The 23,540-nt window shown below is 36.5% G+C and overlaps 1 protein-coding gene across 1 annotated transcript in view; it reads right to left on the bottom strand.

Moving 5' to 3' along the window:
* The window catches only part of CNTNAP2 (contactin associated protein 2), a 1,031,909-nt gene that overhangs the window by 160,591 nt on the left and 847,778 nt on the right, over window positions 1–23,540 (bottom strand). Inside the window, exon 15 of the mRNA XM_010398652.4 lies at window positions 5,506–5,633. Coding sequence (XP_010396954.1) covers window positions 5,506–5,633 — 128 coding nt within the window. The remainder of the gene's footprint in view (window positions 1–5,505; window positions 5,634–23,540) is intronic.

The following is a 23,540-nucleotide window of genomic DNA, read 5'->3' as shown; positions in this document are numbered from 1 at the left end:
AATTTTTGTGCGTACTGAAGGCACCTATAGGTACTGGTGAAAAAAATTTAAACTCTTAGATGGATCAAGTTTTGATCTGTATTTTCCTTACTGAACATATCGCAATTCATTTGGAAATCATAAGAAATTAGTAATAATAGAAAAAGTTATAAAATAAAAATAATATAAAAAAGGATTGCTAGATATATCCAGCAATATAAGCAAACAAACAAAAAAAAGGAATGTAGAAAAATCTAGAGCTTTTGATTAGTTTTCTAACCATAGTGGCAGAGAAGTAATTAACACCTCAAAAGGGAATTGTCTAAATTTCAGATATGTCATCCCATCACACAAGCCTCTGGCAGAATCATTGCTTCAGGAGTTTCAAAAAAACCTTTTTGTATTTTCCTGAAAGCACTCTGGCTAGGTTTTGTTTTTTTTGGTAGGGCACATCGCTGATGTTAATTCTCATTTGATACCATGTTTTCACTTCCATTAACCTGTAAGACAAATCACTATATAACTGGAATGTTGTCTAAGACAAAGTAGGAGTAAATTGTTTCTACTTCCAGTAGAGGACTCAATTCCAGTTGGATCTTTCAACAATTCAAATAGGTTGTTTTTGTTTGGTTGTTTTCTTTCTGGGATACTCTCCAGTTTACCTTACCTATGTATGAAACAGTAACAACACTGCAGATCTCTCTGAGTCAACACACTGCACATCCTACTAGAGAATTGACCTTGGTCATAGGTTTCATGTGTAACTGGAAACTGCACTGTAAGGCTATGCTATTTTTTTCTCTGAAACTCAGGTGGTACCCTTGAAAAACAAGTTCAAGATGTTGAAAGAGTCCTCAATCTGCAATGTAATGAAAATGGATTTAGCATGCACATGAAGCAGTTAATTTATTTTCATTAAAAGTGACAGTTCTGAGTCACCAAACTGCACATGTGATGCATAAGAAGTACTTAAGGAATACAAACCCACACCTTACCAAGGATACCAGCCTCTAAGCACTGACCCTGGCAGCGGCTGGCCGGTTTAGATAAATGCAGAGTGGTTTTAATAGAAACCCAGAGTCACAAAAAATGTGCATGGCCATTCCACTGTCTGAATAAATAAGCCAACTCTGCTGGAACATTCTAAAAGGAGTAAAGCCAGAAGTGATATTCAGGAATGAAAGAAACAAAGTATCAGTCATGAAAGGAGTAATGATGAGCCATGATCAAAACCATTGAAAAAAAGAACTCAAGGTGTATTTCCCCTGAGAACACACATGCACAGTCATATGCACACGTGCACAAACAAAATCAATGCACTGATGGAAGAACTGGGTTTTGATTTTTTCCTGAACTTCTCTTATCTGTCAAGGGGACATTTTTTGTCTGTCACTGCAGATTCTCCAAGCACACTGCTGATACTGGTCTTCATGAAAACTTAGCTTAGAAAGAACCACAGTCAATGAATGCAGCTGCTTCCTCCTCCACATTTTGAAGATTACAGATAATAGAAGTAATACACAAGAAAATGATTCATGGCTCAGAAATCAAAGTCTTACTGGGAGGATAAAACCTGTACAGCAGAGAAGATGGAAAAAACATAAATCTGAGCTGTGTAAAAAACATCTCCCCCTTAAATTCTGTCTTTTCTATAGAGGAAATGGGACAAAAGGAAAATAGACTCAAGGAGAAAAGCAAATCTAGAGCAGAATAGTCAGTCTATTCCCCTCTGGGCTTATAAAGAGCAAACTCGAATCAAAATCCTTGGAAGTCCTTGGGAAAAGGATACTCTTAGCAGGTGGCAAATATAGAAGCTTTGTGAAAACCGTTATTTTGCTAAGAGGAATGAAAAAATTTCTTCAGAAGGTGCCAGAAGCCAGAAATGTAATTTTGATTCAATATGATTTTTGATGAAATCTCTGTAGCAATAGCCCCACCATAGCAAGGTAAGTTATTCGGTTTGGTTTCAAAAGAAATTACCAGATCTGCTTTTGAAGCTTTGATCTACCACCTCAGGCTGAGCTTAGACAGAAAAAACCCTCAACATACTTGCATTCTTCTCTAAAGGGAGAAGGCTCAAGGTGCCCCTTTGCATTACAGTGAAATAGCATAAAGAGATGGACAAAGTCTTTCTATTACTGGTTGGCCAAGGCTAAATTCAGGGCAGCTGAGGAGCCCAGGTCCTATTACACAAGTATTAGAAAAACTGTAATAGGTCTGTAAAAGAATTAATCAGTGTCTCAAAGTTAGCTGAAGAATAAAAATTATTAATTTGTGGTTCTATGGTGCCCATTTTTCTATATCCTGCACAGAACACCTTCACTTCAGAGAAAACAAGAGTAGTTCCATTATCCAGTATTACTGTGGAATCTAAGGACTGATTTTCTTTGTTTACACTTTTAATTCCAGTTCGGCTAAGAGGATATTGAGAATGTGCTGATAAACTGCCTCTGTCATTCTGCAAGTACAACGCTCATACCGCAGTGGTCAGGAAGGACAGCTTTGCTTTAAGTCTGCGTAGAGCTGACATTTGCTGAAAACCCTTTCTTGATCTTTGAATCATTGCAATACAGTGTCAAAAACCCCCACCAAATTCATCTCCTGTTTGTGCATCTGTTCTCCATGAAATTGGATAAGTTTGCTTTCCTGGTAGATCACCACTTAGAAAAATCTTTAGATATTTAGAAAGCATTCCTCAACATTAAAATAGCAAAGAGACATCCTGGATATTAAATCCAAGGCGCAAACCAGGCCCCAGACCAGATTTATGGGATTTTTGGCGCAGTGACTAGATGAGTCTTCATCATTCCGGTAGAACAAGGCAGCTTAACCAGATCTTTAGAGGGGTAATAAAGGCCCTTTTTGCTGAATACTTTTCAGAATGCAAGTAGAGTTTTCTGAGGTGCAGTTAAATAAGAAAAATACTTCTGGAACACAAAGATGTGTAATCATGAATAAACCAGTTTTCTGATCTTTATCTCCAACAATAGCCACTATTTGAGAACAGGTAATAAATCAGGCAAAAAGAAAAATGAAATTGTCATTTGTGGGAACAAAATAAAACCTGTATTTTTGAGAGAAGAATAGTTATTTTTGCAACAGGAAAACAGTTATGATTCTGCAATCTTCCTTGGTTTGTGTCAAAACAAATTGCACCGAGATGGATGATTTTCAGATTTACTCTGGTCAGTCAATAGTGTAGGAACAGTTAATTGTCATGGTCTCTGCTGATTAATGGATCCTTCAGAATTTGATGAGCATGGGATGAAGTGAACTGCATGAAATAACAAATGTCTTTGCTTTCTTTAATCCTCTTTGCCCTCAGATAGTAAGCTTTCAGCTGTCTCTTTAAGGACTGCAAAGGCCATCAGTTCTGTGGTACTCTTACTCCTGTACTCATGTGCAGATGTGAGTTGGCCTAGGTGACATACCACTGTCACTAGATATTACACAGAGGTAGCTATGAAGTGTGTGGCAAATTATACTGTAGTTCTGATGGGAAAACGTGACTTCATGTGCTGCAAAATATCACTAGACTATGGGTTGATACAACACATGGCATGGACAAGATGAGATAAGTTGTCACAGTATTGGCTGCAACCACAATGAGAAATTCTTCTAAATAGGTAAGTTTTTATTTGACTGGTTAGGCACTCCTACTTTTTCCACCTTACTTGCAAGCAAAACAAAAATCTGTATTTCTTAGCCAGTCTTTATAACTGTAACTGAATTTCATTTACACATGCAACTGAATTTAACTGAACACATGAACAGTCCTGTGATGACACTCAACATCTTTAGTACTAATAATGCTGGTTTTGATGCATGCAATACACCAAAAAAAAAAAAAAAAAAAGAGAATGAATTGCTTTGTAGTTTGTTGCTCTTCTTGTTGTTGTTGTTCTTAATACTTTCCCAGAAATGTAGTACTTTGGATCTTTCCTCTAATTTGGAACAAAAGCACAGTTTAAAATTTTGGCATTTTCCCTGGAAAAGAAACCTTGTTTTCCACAAGGTGAAACAGCAGATGTTGTATATGTTCAAGAAAGAATACAAAGGGGAATGCTTAGTAAATGCACTGGGAATATAAAACAGGAGCTTTTACTAACTGTAAAGGACTAGGCTCTATATTATCTCCTGTGAGAAAAATTATACCAGATTTTTGACAATAATAGATGGTGATGGAAGTAAAATCAAATTTATTCATAGGCAAAGTTTTTTAAAAACTACGAATCATATCTGTAAAGTATGTAGAGAAAATTAAATTAATCAGGATGGTAGGAATACACCCGCTCACTTTCCCAAAAGGCTGTGTCACTCAGTCACATTCTAATAAAGGCTACTGCCTGCTCAGATGAGGTTTCATTTATACTAATACTTAGAAATGGCTCACACTTTAGAGACTGATATTTCTAGAAGCACTCAGATTCAGGATATGAATAATATAGGTGTAAGAAAAATGCTATTCGCTATTTTTTGTCATCAGTTGTAAGAGCCTATTACAAAAAAATTTATCAAACATAGCTGAGACACAAACAAACACAGACTGACCTGTGACTGGTCAAACACCATAAATAAAAAGCAATAAATATATGATGTGAATATTTCTGCATCACCTCAGTCTTATAGGCTGAGTTATAGTACTCTTTACTGTGGATGGGTTTTATACTATTTATAGATCACACAAATATTAGTTGTTTTAAACTAAATCAGACTACCTTTCCTTACTGCACCTATTGTAAGACAACTGCCTTAAAACACAGTGGACAAATAAAACATGTGTGTCAATTGCACAGAGTTTAAATTTTTGAAGTGTGATTTAGAAGGACCTTAAACAGTTGCTATGCCTTTGGTAGTGGATTTCACCTCCTGAAATATAAAACAGACTGAAGCAAGACTACAGTTTTCCTCACTGCATTCCAATTTTGAGTGTGTGTGAGGTGGAAATTGACACAACACTGATTTACTCTATCACTAGATGATCAAATTGGAGGATGTACACCTCCTAGCATCACTCAGCCTGGAAACCAGCGACTACTCCAAAAATCTCCCAACGCTTTATGTGGAAACATCTAGTCCTGATACACTTAACATTTGATAACAATCTTGTCAAACTTTATGCACCTATAGCCAGAGATTACAGTGATAAGTTTTGCCATCATGCTACCATTTATATCCTGTAAGCATAGTAATGATAATGACACTGACAAGAGCACCCAACAGCAGCACAGATGTTGAGAGATGTTATTATGCAATCTGTATTACTGCTCATCTATATAAATTTAGTTGAATAATCCAAGTTGCCACATTTACCATAAAATAAAGATGAATATTGATATTTTAAATGAAAATATAAGCCATTATATGTGTATTGTCATAGTCAAAATTTCTCAAATCACATCATGATTTCATAGCAAAAGGCCTTTTGAGCAGACCGCCATAAGTTCCCACAGGGTGCCTCCAAAGTTACCCCTTTCCAACTGGATTTCTACCCAGGAGTAAGCGGAAGAAGACCAGAGGACTTACGATCTCCTTGGCAGCGCACGGGACCCACGGACACCTTGGCTTCAGACCCAGGCCGGTCGAGGTCTCCAACCACCACCTGGCTGACCGGTAGGTGCTCTTTGTATGACAACATCCCAGAGTCTTTCCTCCTGAATTACAGAGAGACAAAAAGAAAGCAACTGTGAAACATATGAAATTATTTTCCTTGATCTAAGCACCAAAAGAATAGGTATGCAAAAATTGCATGCAGCTCAAACCCCATTTTAGTTAGCAAGACCACTAAAATTCAATTTATAGTCGTGTCTTAGAGCCCCTCATTTCAACTGCAGCAAATAACCTAGTGCTTTCTTCATGCTTGGACCAAATCACTGTGCCCAGTTACAACATTTTTCCTTTATTATTTCAACAGCTGAAACCAACTGGCATTGAGTGTTCTTTCTTCCAAATAGAAAATGAAATAAGCAATATTTAATGAGGTATTTTATCTCTCAGCTGGTTTTCTCTGTGGGTTTTTTTTTGGCTGTAGATTTTTTTGTTGGTTTGTATTTTCTGTTTTGTTTTGTTTGTGTTTTGTTTTTTGATATAAACACATAAAAGGCTAAATTATCCACAAAGGAAAAAATGCCCTATATATAGTGTTAAGACCATACTTTTGGCACAAAAGAAATAAAAAGGAAACAGAATAAATCCAAGTATTTCTCTCTGTTCCACCCCCCTCGCCCCCCCCCCCCCCCCCCCCCCCCTTTTCTTTTCTTCTCTATCCTGCCGTGTAATTGAGTATCTAAAGTAAGGAACTTTTTGATCTAAAAAATCAATTCCTTTGTTCAAACATACCCTAGGATGAAGGATGAATTCAGTATCTGGAAAAGTTAACTGAACCACACAGTATGACTATAACCGAGAACTTGTAATGATTTCAGGAAAATGAAAGCCTTTTTCATCTCTAACTTGGATGACTCCAAGATCTGACTCATTATATTGCTAATAACTGGGCAGCACAGCAGGGATCTGCATGATCTGTGGTAATGTTCAGAGTCTTCCAGTAGGACAGTAGTGTTTTCCTGTAGCATCTCCAGTCATCATCCTTATTTGGTCCATCTGAAGAGATGGAAGGCAAAACACTCTTTTAAAAAGAAGCACAACTAAGCTAATTAAGAAAATAACCATCACGTTTTCGAACAACAGTTCATTGGAACTAGTGCCTGTTCTCTGTGATGAAGAGAGCAATTAGAGATTTAATTACTAGAGTTTATCAAATAGCAGTGACTTTTTTACTTAATCTGTGTGTTCTTCCCCATCAGAGAACTTGCCTTGAGCCTTTGTGTTATGTGACCCTTTGTGTTGCTGAGATCATTAGCCCTCTCTGGCTGGACACAGCTACACCAGGTGCTCTGTTGGTGAGGTTGCTACAGGACATTGTTAGAAAGGGAAGAAAATGGAGAGGAGGAACCCTGGCAGGCTGCTCCTGCACATTGTGCTGGCCTGTAGCATATTGCTTTTCATCCCCAGATTGCCATGCCCTTTGCAAAGACATCCTTTTCATCAATTTGGAGACAAGCAGCATAAGAAAGGAAAGATTAAAGGACTTTCCATTTAAGAAAGAAAAAAGTGACTAGCAAAGACAGGTATGTAGACCTAATCTTCATCACTGCTAAAGACTGCATCCATGGGACTCACTCCCTTCTAATAGAGGATAAATGTAGGTCATCACTTTACTCTTTCTGAGGTTTTCCTCTGAGACTGGCTTTCACTGCAAATTTTTACTCTTTCAAAGAGCAATTTAAACATGGACATATCTATTTAAAATAAAGAATTCTTCAAAGAGCAGTAAAAAGAAAACTATTGGCATTTCTCTTTCTTTCTTTCCTCTCACAAAACCAGCTAATATTTCAGGTCCAAATAAGGATGTTAAAGGGTGGCAGTTTTCCTATCACCAATAGCTTTCACCTTCTTTGAAGGAAATAAAAAGGAGTAGTAACCATTTTCTCCCTCTTTACTGATCATTTTTTACTCATTTTAATATCTTATTTATGTGCTTAGTGATATGGTCACTTTAAAGCTGTTGCCATGACAATAAAAGCTAAATGTTAAGAGTTCTTTTCAGAAATAGCCTTATTTTCTGGTAATCACTTACTTGTGTCATCGTTGTAGCAAATGCATTTTCCCCTGCACTGAAACTATTGAGGGCTGGGAGTGCTGAACTAAGAGTTGAGAGAGGTGAGTAGCCTTTTCACCAGCAGAACCTGGGTAGTTCTTTCGCTCTTAACAAAAATGGGATAATGATGATTTTTGGCCCACACATGTGCCAATAGGACAAGTAGACTCAGAGACTGAATGGCTCTGTTATGCTTTTCTAACGTACTTGCAGTTCCTCTGGACACACTATCAGTGCTGACAAAATCAAAAAAGTTTAAACCAAAGACTAATTATTATGCTTGACTTTGTACAACACACTTAGAAATAATCACAGCTCAGACACTCAATTCCTGCAAGTGATAATGCTTCTGATGGTATTTAAAGACTTTGCACATTAAGAGGGTGGAGAAAGTCTCTGAAGTTTTTCCTCACCAAAGAAAATCCCCTCAAGAGAATAAAGGTTGAATTCAGAGAGTGTCATATTCCTATTAATAGCCAAATGGGAGATGAATGAATCTGATCAAATCCTGTAATTATTACCAGGAGATATTGATGAAATCTCAGTGTAATTTTCTATTCCTAATTTCTTTTCCTATATATAACAGTCTGCAAAGTGCTTCAGGGTGCCTTTCAATGAAAGTAGCAGATATTAGTGCGAGATTTATCATGTTTTGATTATGATAATCTACTTCTTCTTTATAAGCATTCTGTGGTATGTAAAGAAGAAATGCATTATACATGTATCAGCAAATGACATATTCAAAGTAATGATAAGATTCTGTATCATTATTAATTTGCTTATATAATGATTTAATACAACCAGACTTCTGCTACTGGAGTAATTTATTTTCTGTGATTTTGTTAGACTTCACTTAATTATCAGTCCAGCCATACAAAGTAAAACAAATGAAGAATATACTACAGGTAGGAATGGAATAAATTTTAGAAGATATGGTTTCATGAGTTGGGGAATTGAAGTTATTTTGATAATATAAATAAAACACCTGCTGGACTGGAAACATAGTGTTAAGCATATGTAATTTAGTGATTAGCAGTGGTTTGAAGAATGCAAACTCCAAAGTATCACCATTCCAAACGTCTACAACTTTCCACCTCTCACAAGACCCACCTTTTTACTATGTAAGCACCTCTGTATTAATCCCTGCATTTCCATAATCTATTTGAGGGAGGTATAAAGCAGTTTAGTCCAGTTAGAGTCTGCAAACAAATTCCTGTAAAAACATTGTGAAGAGCACAGACATACAAAATACTGGTATTTTCCCTCATCTAAAAATATCTGGCAAGAATTTTATTTATATTAAAAATGCTAAGAAGAATGAATATTACAGACAATTTAATGAACAATGCAATTTTGGCAGCAAATGTAATAATCTGGAAGTGAGTTACTTGGAAATATGCAAGGTCTAATTAACAGGATTAAAACCAGGGCAAACAAAAACTAGGATTAAAGCAAATCTAACTAACTCTTGAAAGGTTTTGATAAAATTTAGCTAACTTTTTAATAGACATACTGTGCAGCACAAAAGCCATGCTTTTAGATTCACCCTGTACCCAGGTGAATTCCATCTGCCCTTTGGAATTAAAAACTGCAAACCATATACTCTAGGACAAAAGTTTTTATTTCCACTGGATTTTGCTGTTCTCCGGGATTCTTGTGGCTCTTTTGTCCCTTTCCCGCATATCTTGTCACCTCAGATGCCCTTATATGTTAAGTTGGAGCTAATGACTCATCCTTGATTTGTCTGACAAGGGGTATTATGGAGAATTTCTCATTACTGTACAGGGTCATAAAAACTGACAGATGATCATAACTCAATTTAAGTTTTTTTTTAACACACTGGCATTAGACAGGATAAGATCCTAGGAAATACGTGGTTCCTAATGGCAAAAGAAGGAGGAACTTTTACAGTTAAGACTGATCTTAAGGCAATTAAACTTCTCTAGCATGCATAAAATATTTTTACTTTTGAGAGCACTCACCTCCTGAAAGTCCAAACAATTTGATGAAAGATCATCTAATTCCAGCACCCAAATTACAAACATAAATCCATACTTTTATTTCTATTAGTAAAGATTGATTATACCAAAGACATGAAACTGATGGTGCAGCATTCACAAGTAATCCTTGCTTAGAAATTACAAAAGAATGCATTGATCAGATTAAATTAATTTAAGGGGAGATACACTGAGAAAGTGGTCAGAAATATGTCTCATTTAAAAAATATATCAGGAAGGAGACTGAGGAAGTTGACACTGGTTCTACAGAACTTTCTTGCCTGAAAGGACTTCTTGACTTTCCTTTCAAATAGGAGTTTGTGAGAAGCTGAATAACCACAGCAAAGGTGAATAATGGAGAGAGCAAATGGGGCTCTGCTTTCTTTTGAACAATGTGGAACCAGTTTCCTGCAAAAATCTGCCTTTTCTGAGTATATGCTCATATTCTCCTTCCAAAAGACCAGTGGAGACAGAAAGTCTCTTCAAGCAGAGCAGCTCCTCTTACAAACTTCAATTCTTTAGTGTTATTTCAAAGAAGTAATGGAAATTCTTCTCTTCATTTGAGGTCTAGCAACTCTTCTGACTTGATTGCTAATTTTTCTGATTTCCATACTCAGATATTCTAAGAATGAAATCTAGGAATTCTACCCTGCTGTAATTGATCTTTGCATCTGTCAACAATTTAATCAATTTTATGTCTGAATTTTAATTTTTTTTAAGTAAGTCAGGGAACCTATGTGACATTTCCTTTAGAAGAAATGCTAAATTGGGATGTCCCTTTCACCTTGGTTACAGAGACAAAATTACTTGGGATTCAGCTGAAGCCAAGAAAAGAAACTTCTGTGAACATAGAGCTGAAAATGGATGATATGGGAATTTTCAAAGGAAAAATTGACATTGGAAAGGGCAACAGCTTGCTCAAATAATTTTTCTATAGTATTTCAATTTCATTTGGCATTTTAAAATCAGCACTATTATTTGATCTCAAAATATTTCAAAATTTGAAAATTCTTTAAAAAAAATAGTTTATAAAAATATTAACAATATCCCATAATTAACAATGTCCAAAAAGCTTTTTAGTCACCCTAAAATTTGAATTGCTTTGTTTTATGACAGAAATGAGAAAACTCTCCTCTGAATAAGTGTAATCAATTGAAGGACAATAAATTAAATGCTCCGTTCAGCTACTCAACTTGCCCCAGAAAATTAAATCTATATTTAGATATTTAATTATATAAATCTATATTTATGATTTCTATATTGCTTTGTCTAAGAGAAACCTACATTTATTCCATGATCCCATCACAGATGCCGAACCTTCCCATGGAACAGCACCTACTTTAGCTCTGAGGGAAGATAATAATGAAGGACTCTACTGAGTATTACCACCTGTTTTAAAAATTACCTAACTTAAAACACCAAGAATTTTAATTACACTTTTGTCTATCTGAATGCATTACAGTGATGATAATAATTTACTGTGTGGACAGTAGAAGCACTTATCTAACGAAATGTGTGTTTTCTGCACTACTGATTGCACAGTTGCAAGGTCTATGCAGATAAATGATGAATTCTTTACTTCATCTATTCTACTGACTAGCCACAAGCCTTTGGCTCACGTCCCATCAAGCTATCAGACCAAATGTACTTCTGGTAGGATTTTTAGGGCACAAGGATCTGTATTGGAAGAAATATTAAAAATCTCAGAGCAGCAGCTCAGAGGCTTAATTTCTTGGAGTTCTTGACAACTTTGACAGTTTTATTTTGTGTGACTGAAAGAGCTAAATAAAAATAATTGACTATGGCATGACAAAATAACAGATGGCTATAGTTAATGCTGACTTCAGCCCCTACATGCCGGTTGAGTTCAATATGGCACTGAAGTGCATAACTTTGTGTTGAATTTGGTCCAGAAGACTGAAAGAAGTATGGTACTTCCTGCATCCAGAAAATGTCAGTAAAACCCATTTGTATAAGCATCTACCACTACTCCTACCCTTCCACTGGCATTTGCTGCAGTGTTCCTCCTCACACCCCATCTATGCATATACTTCATACAAAACTGAAACCAATCTATGGCAGGCACGTTGGGAATATAAGGATGCTGTGATTTAGGTCACGTCTTGAGCTGCTTGTATAGCTTTGACACCAAGCATTTAGGGAAAAGGTCTCTATTGATCACAACCTGGAACAGAGCACTTGATTAGGCAACCTCACAAAATCTCCATATGTATGAGAAGTATGACCAAAAAGGGCAACAAAGCAGGTGGAGGGTCTGCAGTACAAGTCCAATGAAGAGCAGCTGAGGGATCTGGGGTTATTTAGCCTAGAGAAAAGGAGGCTCAGGAGAGACCTTATCACTCTCTACAGCTACCTGAGAGGAGGTTGTAGAAAAGTGGGGGTTAGAGTCTTCTCCCAGGACAAGGACAAGAGGACAAGAGGAAATGGCCTCCAGTTGCATCAAAAGTGGCTTAGATTGGAAAAACATCACAGGTGACGTTTTGGATGACGGAAAATTTAAGTTACTTGCTAAACATCACATACAAAAAAACATACCAGCACCCCTCTTCTAAATAATTATCTAAGTAGCCAATAAAGAGGCAAAATATAGGAGAAGTAGCAATGTCTCATATTATTAAAATTCCACATTACTATTTGACTATTTATTTCCTTTCTGTAAAGGCCCCTACCACATATGTGCTGATTTTTAAGAAAACGTAGGTATTTGAGTCTATTTTTCAGTAAGCTCTCTCCATTCTACCTGACCCCAAAATTTAATTGTACCAACCACAACATCTTACTTTCTATATCTATAATCAGTTCACACTCTTTAAATACTGTATTTTAAGGGTATTGCACATAATCTGTGTCCCCTCAGAAGACCCCAGTTTCAGTCCTTAGAGGCAACTTTCACATTGAACTTTAATTTTGTCTCCAGTCTCAGCCCCAGAAGGTTGCTTCCCATTTTACTTTCATGAGTGTGTGGAAGAAGGCAAATCCCCAGTAGCAACCCTTCTCTCAAAGTGGTACTTACCCCATCAGGACAGATGACCAGTTTTATTTAGTCTTTCTTACATAGCACACAGCTTGTACGTCTGTAGCTCTTTTCTCCTGACAAGGATTTCCTAACCTACTGCTGTTCGAAGCTGGAATCACTGGTCCTACAAATTATTATTTCTTCTTTCTGCTTATCTAATAGATAGAAAACTTGTTTCTAACTGAAAAATGATCAGTAAAAGCAATCTAAAACTGAATTCCACATCAGGACTGTGAAATTTTTCATGCTGTTGTAATCATTTGTTAGACCTATGGAAGGTAGGTCCTGCAAATGGTGAGTAAATGGGGAATAAAGAGATACTTAAAATATGCCAAAGTTAAATGGAAGAAGAAATTTGTAACAACTGTCACTAAAAAACCACCATACCGAAATGAAACCTTAAAGGATTATCTACAAATTGAGCTATAAACATAATGAATGATGTTTCTATGTCTACTGAGGAAGGAGAGTGGGGTCTATTATCATGAAAGCACTCTAGTTAGAAGAAGAATTAAATATCCCACTACAAAATATTTTAAATGTACACCCATTCATCAGAAATAATTATTTGAAAGTGAATGCTCCAAGATATTCAAGCACATTTAAAGCAATGGTGCAGCATAATTAACAGAGGTCTTTATTTGTTATGTAAACACTTTGCTATCAAGCACAAGCAAAACTAGGATACTTTCCTCCGGTAGTAAACATGCACATATATCTCTCAGAATTGATTTAATTTCAATTAAGTTCCTTTTTTACTGCTTTTGCTAAAAAGATGGATGACCTTGGTTTATAGTGATATGCAAATTTACCTGTAGGTTAATTTCTTCCTGACCTTTTTGTGTTTTTATGATATCATTACCTCTTGTATGTGTGTGTGTATATCTCCACACACAGTGGAGTAACTGAGGAAATGAGAAAGGATACTACACAAGGTACTTACTGAAGTTTCTAAAAAAATTGTGATTCCTGAAATGTGTACAACTGTGTCAGCTCAAGAGGCAGCTGGGTTATGTGGGACTCTACACAGACATTCTCTCACTGCAGTTACTCTGAGCATTATGAGAAAACTCAGTGATGGAGATTAGGATTTGAGCCACAGGGAAGGCATGGTATGCCACACTTTGTGCTAAATATTAGGCCAAATGCAGATGCCCTTGTTCAGAAAAATCTGTTTGTCTGCACTGACTGTAGAATGTCAAGCATTTGTTTAGCGTTTTGTTGGTCACACTTATACAGGATTAGTGATATATTCATTAGCCAGACTGCTCCACTTTATTGCTCTGATGGGTTTCCATTATCCTTTCTGTTAGCCTTTGAGCTCAACTTTCCTTACATTACACATCACCACTTTTTTTCTCGACAAAAGACTGGCACAGACTTAGCAGAATTCACCATTCATTTCCTAACACAATTTCATCTGAGCTGAGCCTGTCTTTTCCTAGCACAATACTTGATGAACTCCCCCAAGATTTTTACTACCAAGTCTACTGTGACAGCCCTGACTGCATAGACTAAAATGGCTCTGGGCCACATGTTTCTAACAACCTGCAACAATATGGTCATGAACAAAGGAGGCTGATGATGAAGTGAGCGAGATTCTCCATCCCTCTTATCTATAAGAATGGTGCTTTTCAGGACTCCAAGCAATTCTGGGTTGATTTTACAGGGAAGCTGACCCTGAAGCAATCGGGTTGTGCTTCTCTGGTATTTCAGAGTGTGACATTTTTTAAGAGCATTAGGTGAAGACAGAAATTAAAATATAATGTAACATAGGTCCAGAGGCCTAGGGTTCACAGTATTCACAGAGGGTACACTGAGAGCCTTGCCAAGGTTAAGCTGCATTTCAATGGATAGGTACGTTAATTTGCCAAATGTTGATGCTTCTTTTCTGACAGCTTAAACATAGTTTACTGCAGATGCTTCTTGCCTTAAAACAATGAGATAACTATTGTGTCATGGGCTTAGGGATACCAAGTCTATCACTTCTACCTATAGCAAAGACTATGCAGGCAATGCAAGAAAGGTTGCAGTCACTGATGACAGCTCTCTGCTACTGCAGGCAGCCACCTCACCTAATCTCTTGCAGAATCTGAACATATCTGCACTAGTTTAATCCAGGAGGGAGATAATTTTCTTTACAGTAGCTCCTGTGGTGTTGTTTTTGGATTTGTGAGCAAACCAGTACAACATAGGGATGTTTTTGTTATTGATCAGCCTTTTCTGCTTCTCACATCATCATGTGAAGGAGGAAGGTGAGATATTCAGTGATGGCATTTGTCTTCCCAAGCAGTCTTTACACATGATGGAGCCCTGCTTTCCTGGGGATAGCTGAAGGCCTGCTTGCCCACGGGAAGTGGTGAATGCATTCCCTACTTTGCTTTGCTCAAGCATGCAGCTTTTGCTTTAGCTGATAAACTGCCTCTATCTCAACCCACAAGATTTTGGACTTTTCCAGGTCTCTCTTTCACCCCAATGAGAGGCTGTGAGCAAACTGCTGTGTTGAATTTAACAGCCTGCTTAGGAAGAATTTGCCTGTTCTTCCCCCCTACTCTTATCTAAAAGCTATTCCAGAATGGCATTGTTAATTGAAAATGTTACAAAGTACACAGTGCTTGCATCATCCATTTATAGACCTGTTTTCCATGACTCTGTTAAATCTTTTCCTGAATCCCTGTCTGCTTGCACAGCCTCCTTTGGCAGCCAGTTCCAAAAGTTCACTAGTGTAAAGTAGTACATTTTCTCCACCTGTTTAAATCAGGTCTTACCCCAGATAGCAGGTTGGTACCAGCTTTTGGCATCTTTGCTCTGCTTGTGTGCACTGTGCAATGGTGTTCTCTTGCATGTGAACTTCCCATCTTTTTTTTCCTCTGGCAAAAGACAAGAAGTGGTTCTATGTGTATGTAACAACAATACCCCTGTTCCTTCTGAGCAGGTTATTCCACTGCCCTTAAGGGCAAACCAGAAATCGGGCCAGCAAGGAAATTATGTTCACATTATATAACAAATCACTAAATCACAGAATGGTTGGGATTGGAAGGGGCCTCCAGAGATCATCTAGTCTGACCCCCTTCATAATCTTCCAGAAAGGCATGAGTTAATAATTTTAAAAGATCTTTTTCTTTAAAAAAACTCCATGTTTACAAACAATAATAATATGGTTTAAGATTATAGAGGAGTCACTGATAACAAAGCAACAGAACCTGGAGGTTTGCCAATACATCCTTCAGCTGTATCAATATAATTTATACTGAATTTTTATGTATTTATACAAGGTCATAAGTGATTTGCAAGCATCAGAAGTGGAAACTGAAATTAGGTAAGAATCATGAGGAAGTAGGTGCTATAAATTTTCAAAGTAAATCACTAGAAGGTTCTTAAGAAAGTTGAGTAAGTTAAGAAAGTTAAGTAAAGGCAGGTTGAGTTAGTAGGCTAAAAAACCAAGTACACAATTTTCTTCATTGTACAACTAAATGAAAGATATAACTAGAGATATAATCATCAGTATGTCCATTTCCTCCTACAAACTTGAGCTATTTCAGTCACACATTGTTATGTTTGTCACCTATAAATAAGTGCTCCATATATAAATTCTCTCAGTTAGAAGACAGAATCAGAAGCTGAAATACTACTGTGATAATGAAAGCAAAAAGAAAATAATGTTTTGCCTACATATTGATTCCTTATAATATATATTTCATCATGTTTTGCAGATGACAAGAGCAAAACTGACATTGAGTCAGAGAAGAAACAGACCCTGAATTTTACTAAGAACTGCAGTTTGTTCAGTCTGCTTATCCACGGAAAGTGAACCCACTCATAATCCACCACAAAACTGTTGAATTTTTGTAGGAAACAAAACCAGCTGCCAGAAAGACAAGAAAATGTTTCCAGATGCTATTCTTTTTCCTATTTACTGAGGGGTTTTTTGTTTGGTTGGATTTTTTTGTGAAGTTGTTTCTTTTCTATTGATTTATTTCATCTCATGATAGGCAAAAAAATGTCAACAAATAAATGTATTTTGAATCACAGAATTTTCTTAACTTCTCTCAGTATTTCTTTCAAAATACTGAAAATATTAGGCCTGTAATTTTACAAGGACTTTATAGCCAATCATATCATTGCATCATTTTGCAACTAAATGAAATCTGATGATTTGCAACTAAATGAATCCCAAATTTCAGGAAATGCACATAAGTCAAAACCAGCACATCACTTGACAAATTTTAGTAAAAAATACCTGGAAGATCCCAGTACTATGAAGCCTAACCCCTTCAGCTTGGACAGCATATTGGATATACAAGAGCTAAAAAGTTATTCCTTACCTATTTCCTATAAATGAAAGAAGAAATAAGAATCTGAGGCATGCACTAGTAGTGTGCTGTAACTTTCAATGCCTTTACTTCAGACTTTTCCATCCTCTCTATAACTAGAGTGCTCTTCCATGGCAACAGGAGAGAAGGCCAATTCTACAAAACGTTGTTAGAAATACCTGATTTATTCAGCAACAGCTGGCTTAAATCGAATGTTCCAGTCTTTGAAAGGGTACCTGTTGTCCTTACCACATTACATCATGACAGCGGTCAAACTCAGGCACAGGGTCTTCAAAGGAATTCCGGGATGTCCATCCTTGGAGGTTCTGACCTCAAATGGACACAGTCCTCAGCCAGTTTGATTCCACCATCCCTGAGCATCAGGTTGGACTACAAGACCTCAGGAGGCCACTCCCAGGCTGAATTACTCTATGATCTGATGAGTGTAGATGAGTATAGTGCAAGAGCTAAGCACCCTCAAAGAGTCCCCAAAATTATTTGTCTTTAGGAAAAGTATTTAATAAGCTTTTGCTGCCAAGCTCGGTTTCTTCAATGATTTTCTCAGTTCTTTATCTTAGAGTTAAGCAGGTCAATGTCTACCTTCATTCCAAACATCATTTTGCTTTTTTTCATCTTTCAGAACAGAAGATGACATTTTTTCCTGTTTATTATTTAGGTTTGTTCTGCTTCACAATCATCACATATAATTTAACACTTAATAATAACAGTGATAATAATAAGGTAATAATCAATCTTCCTGAGCTTTCTGTTCACATTTTTCATCTCCTATCTGCTCTCTTGATTCAAGAGATTTACATCAGTTGATGTTATTTATGTTGTTGGCTTTTAAAGGTCCTTAAAGGAATATATCATCTTTCTGTTTTTAATGTCAGGGATTAAAAATTTCTTTTTCTGGGCTTTGGTCTTTTTTCTTGAATGAAATGACAGAAAAACATAAGATCAGTTTTAAGAGCATTATTTGTAAGTGTTCTGTGCAAATCAGGAGTTTGGTTTTGATTCCAGAGTCCTAGGAAATCCTTTAAACACTTCTAACACAATATTGTTTCAGGAATAAGTATCTTAGATTTAACATAAGATACTTGAATTCATTCTCTTTTCCAAAATGTTTTAACTCAACAGATGAACTCTTGACCATTAAATGTTATTATGACATATTTTGTCATACCTAGCAAATAACTGGTTTTAGACATGAGATTACATGTTTAGTCATAGCATTTTAAACATTTCTCTTTCATAGAAATAATAGCTACAAATCCATTTGTGCTTTTACAGAAGCAGGAAAAAATTTTTGCATGATAGATATAGGTTTTTATACTTACTGTATTTTTTTCATCACATTGCCTAACAGCAGATTTTAGTTTATTAATTTTATATTTACCTGCTTGCTTGAAAATGTTTCAAAAATTTGTTTTTTCATTTTTCTTTGCTTTCTCTTTATTAATTTATATAAATAAATATACACTCAGATACTTCCATAAAGGCAAGTTCATAATTTAAACAGCAGACCTAAGTCATAACTCAAGGAAGATTTTGCTTCCCTAATCTACAATTAATGTAATCTTGTAATCAACTTCAACTTGACCAAAAGCTGAGCAAAAGATATTAATTGTGATAAAGGAATACACATCATTAACTGTCCTGAGATATTGGTTTAGATAAAATAATTTCTTCCTAGTAAATCACTTCTTTTTCAGCAAAATATGAAAAAAAAAAAAGCCATCTAAATTCCATCAGGAAACTGGCTCATATAGACACACTTGTACTGTGAAGAATCCATGGAGCATTTTAATTTCAATTTAAAGACTGTTGAAAAAAAACTTGAGATAAGAATGCAACAGATTACCTTAGACCTGGTTTATTACATCTCCATTGCATACTCAGACAGCTCTTAGAAACTTTGCAGGATCTCCAGGGACTGTGTTTCCTATATGTAACAATTATCATAAGTATAGTGTTTTGCATGTGAACAGGAGGCAGGGGAAAGAAAAATAGAAAGAAAAATAGAGGAGGGGGGGTGAGGGTTGGGGGAGGCAAAGACAGTTGCAGCTGGGACAAAATATCTAGCCATAATTAATTACAGACAAGTAGTAATTTTGAATTCTTAGGGCAATCCAGGAGGGAAACATGAATGGTAACTAAGATAAACCCACACCTAGCCCATGATATTAAAACAATTTATAGAATTTAAGCTTTTTCTACAAGGCTAACTACAGGGAAAAAAAAAGTAAAAGCAGTCTCCCTTTTCTCTAGGTGAGCAGGACCATTGCTTTTTTCCTCAATTTCCACACTTTATGAAAGGTTACATGATTGCTTTGAGTTTTTTTCACAGACAGTGTAAGTCATTTTCCTTTTTACAGTAAAATAATACATTATGTATGTAACAATCATTCCCAGGCAAACACAATGCTGCAGGTGAGTCTTGCCTATTTTTCTGTTTCTTTATCAGGCCTTTTGCAGTGGTAAGAATCTGCTGGGCAAAATGAGAAAAAGACAAGGAAAAATTCTTCCTTCAAATGTTGAGGTTTAGCAACTACCTCAGTGATGAACTGACAGGATGTTTTGATCAATTACTCTGAAGACTATATTCCAAACAAGTCTGAGACCCGATACAAATGATGTACCTTAAGGGCTTCTTGAGTTCTCTCTTCCCCAAGACCCCTCACTCTCCCCCCCATATGACTATTTCCATTCTCCTCCTTATATCTATGTATCTATATATATCTCCTGGTACACCAAAGAACAAACAGTGAAAACAGATATATCTTTTGTTTACACTGCAGGCTTAACACCTTCAGCTTGATGGACTCCCTTGTGATTGTTTCAGCTAAAATATGACTGCTAATAGTAATAACAGCCAAGCATGTGCTGCAGGCTTCATCTACCCTATAACACAGGTTGTCATATATTTCATATATCTTTACATCTGACTGCACTGATTCAGAAATAAAAAAGTCAGGGAAGTCCTACAATTTAAGAAGAAAATACTTCTCTTCAAGACTTAAGCAGAGCCAGGTACTGAGTGAAAGACATCAGGCTGGTCAGCATTGGGGTGATTTCATCTTCATGGCATGGCACTGAGGGCAGAGTCATTAGTCTTTAAGTTAGCCCATAAATAAAAGGTGGAAGAGGAGAAAATAATAGGCAGCTGAAAGTTCTGCAGTGCACAGTGCTCAATGTACTCTGCCCTTACCTGACAAGCTGTGACAGTAAGGTCATTTGCTTTAAAGCTAAGACTACAAGCTTTTCATTCAGACTAAAAAGTCTGCATCTTTCTATGCAAAATATAGTTGACATTTTTGTTCTTGCTCACTTTATTTGTCACTCACACTAATCATGAAGTTTAATAACGAAAAGAATACAAATGTGCTGGGAATTATATTCAGATCATCTGCATGGTAAAATTAAAAGTCACGTATCTGCCTTTTCACCTGCTAATCCATAAACCTCTCAGAAATTTCTTAGACTATCCTGAGAAAGATAGGACACTTCTAATAACAGCAAGAATATGCCAGAGAGTAATAATTACAAATACCTAATTGTGATAGATTTTTTTTCAGTGCCACTGTTGAATGATTCTCTAACTTTAAAAGACCTGGATGACACCATCTGTCTGTGACTAGTTGGAACTGAAGTCAGGAAAACCTGAACAGCAGCACTCAGAAGTGAGGTTGTCAGCAGGATGAACACTCACTTTTTGTCTCCCAATTAGAGAACACAAGGATAACGTCCTGTCATCACTCTCCCCTTTAAGTTCATTCATTATTGCTAGCACTGAGAAATGAATGAATCTGAAGTCAAATGGGAATCATCCTCATCCTTAAGAGGTTGTTAGAGCTTGACCATTTTCACATTTACAGCAAGGTAAAAGACTCTGCTCATGATGTATGAGGCATTACAGAATCCTGTTTCCTCATTCTTAGTTTTGTATTGATTGCAGGAAGAAAAATCATTGTAACTGCACAATAAGTACACAGGATTGCATACATAACACTGAGTAAGAAGGGGTATTTTAACAAAGAAAAGGCAGGTTGCCAAAGAGTTATTTTGCCCGCATTTTCCCATGTTTTCAGATTTGGAGAAAGTTAAGACTTTGTTCCTCACATGTCTGTTCACTGCCGTTAGCCACAAGCCTTAAGGGAAATGTTTTCTTTACTCCCAGTGAGTAGCATGATAGCTGAAGTCCAAGGAGGATCAGCTTTCTATAAACAAGGCCTGAATCAAGTCCTGAAGGTGAATAATACAGAAGAGAAAACAGAGAAAACACAAGTAAAATGGGAAAGTTTCATGATTCATTGAACCTTGAAACTTCTAAACCCCTTAATCTGTATTGGTCCGGGCTGGAAATCTGTCAGTTCCTGTGAGCTACATACCATGGCTGCTGTCAGTACTTGCACGGAACATCTCTAAAAGAGAAAGAGCAATCTATATGACCCTATGTTTGTCTGGATCCTGGACTAGAGCTGCCAGCTCATTAGAAATACAACACAAACATTAGGGGCAACTCCAGACAGCAGGTATTGTCCTTCAAAGTCCACATAAAAGCAATAGCCTGAAAACTTACTGTGCAAGAGATGCTATGCCCTTCATCTGCCCTTGGATTGAATTTTAAATCACTCAAATCAGTCTTACATACACATTTATGGTAGTGAATGCACAGCACTGAGGAAAAAAACAGTCTTTTTTTGTTTGTAGACAGCCTTGCTTAATAAAACCCTGGATTTTGGCTAAAGTCCTGTGGTGGTACTAAGGCACAAGTAAAGGAGAATTTGAAAGCTGCTACTCAGCACATCTGTAGCATGGCCAAGTGTTCCATTTCAAAATTTCCATCTCTCAAACTTTTAATCTGTTGTTTTCAGTAACAAAATCATTCAGCCTTTTCTTGTGGAAGAAATAAAGAACAGGAATGCATAATGGACAAACACAAGGTACATACAGTTTCTATAAACAAAAACATTGAACAAGTTATAAAAACAAGAGGACGGAATGCATTTAAGGAAGATTTCACATTTTTCAGCATGCAAACTCTGTTTCAATATTGCACACCAGCTACATCTGATGAGTACAGCTGAGAAACACAGGACAGACAGCAGCCTGTTTAATAGCCAGTCACTTGACCCTTTTCCCTATTGGAGTAGTTTTAATGGTCAAATTGTAACTAGAAGGAATGAACTTCATGGCTTCTGGCTATCTGCTTTCCTGTTGGTGAAAGTTCCAACTCAAATCTATCACTCATGTGGAAAAAAGTACTACCAGCTGTATTAAATCTAATATTTCCTAAGGTTTGAATGCTTGACTTTCTGTCTTTAGTGTCTCTCTTTATGCAAATTTTATTCTGTGCCATTACATACTGTCAAAGTGCTAAATTTTGATTGACTGGAAATATATTAACATTAGGTGTCAATGGCAATGTACAAAGGAACTCTGCAAGGTAACCCTAAAAAATCTACAAAAGCCTGTCTGAATTTCTAAGAGTACAAGGAAAACAACCATCTGAAGGAGTGCAATTTGTCGGCTAAGTTTCCCTGCGTCAACCAAACGAATTCATTCCTTAAGCATAACTAAAAAATAAGTTTTGATATTTCAACTTTTATTTGACTAAGGAGATGTAATTACCGCACAAAATTACTAATAGTGTTTTCTTGTCTGTCATTTCAAAGCTGGCCTTTAAGTCCTGCAAAAATGTTGAATTACAGTTTTCAAAGTGGAGTGGCCTAATTCTACAGTTTTCTCAATTTCTAGGAATTTGTGATTCATTATCTGATAAAGATGTGAAGCAAAACAGCAGCACATCACAAATCTCACTAGATAATTTTCTGATCTATCTAGTTTTATTGGAAATTTTTTGTTTGTATGTGTATATCTCTCTATAGGATGTTTCTACTCACGCATGTTCCTCAAGATTACTTTTATGGTCCCTCAAGTTCTTTTAGGTATATTCAAATTTTATCCCTTTTACCTATTTAAGATTTCTTTACATAATGCTAGAAATAGTAATTAAATTTAAACAAAATTTAGCCACAAATTTAGCCAATGACAAGTTCTCAGTTTGGGTTTGGTTTTTGTTTTTCACAGAGAATGTGTAGCCTAGTCACTTCTGATCATGCAACACCTCTGTGGAAAGTCCAGTTGCTGCCTAGCTGGGAAAGTAATGGAAAAAAAAACATCCAAAGACATTGTTAGCAGCTTGTAATGAAGGACAGGAGAAGCCAGTGTCTTCTAACTATCCAGCTCTCTCTGCATCAGCAATTCTGTTACTGAGAGTGCACAAGGTTTAAAGGACAGAAGGATTTTCAAAAGTGCCTAAGGGAGTCAGGAACTGAAATATCAATGATTTTGATGGTAATTATTACATACTAAACTTAAGCCTTGATGTCTTCCTATAGGTCCAGGAGACTTTAATATCCTGTTAAATCTGGCTACAAATGACCTACCTGTCAATGCCACAGCTTCAGGCCGGCATTTCAACATCCACCTGTCACTCAAACAACTCATGTCATTCTGAGCTCTGTTTAGTCATTTTTCCCCATGACTTG

The sequence above is a fragment of the Corvus cornix genome, chromosome 2, assembly GCF_000738735.6.
Source record: "Corvus cornix cornix isolate S_Up_H32 chromosome 2, ASM73873v5, whole genome shotgun sequence".
In the NCBI taxonomy this organism is placed as follows: Eukaryota; Metazoa; Chordata; class Aves; order Passeriformes; family Corvidae; genus Corvus; species Corvus cornix.
This window is presented reverse-complemented; position numbering and strand designations above follow the sequence as displayed.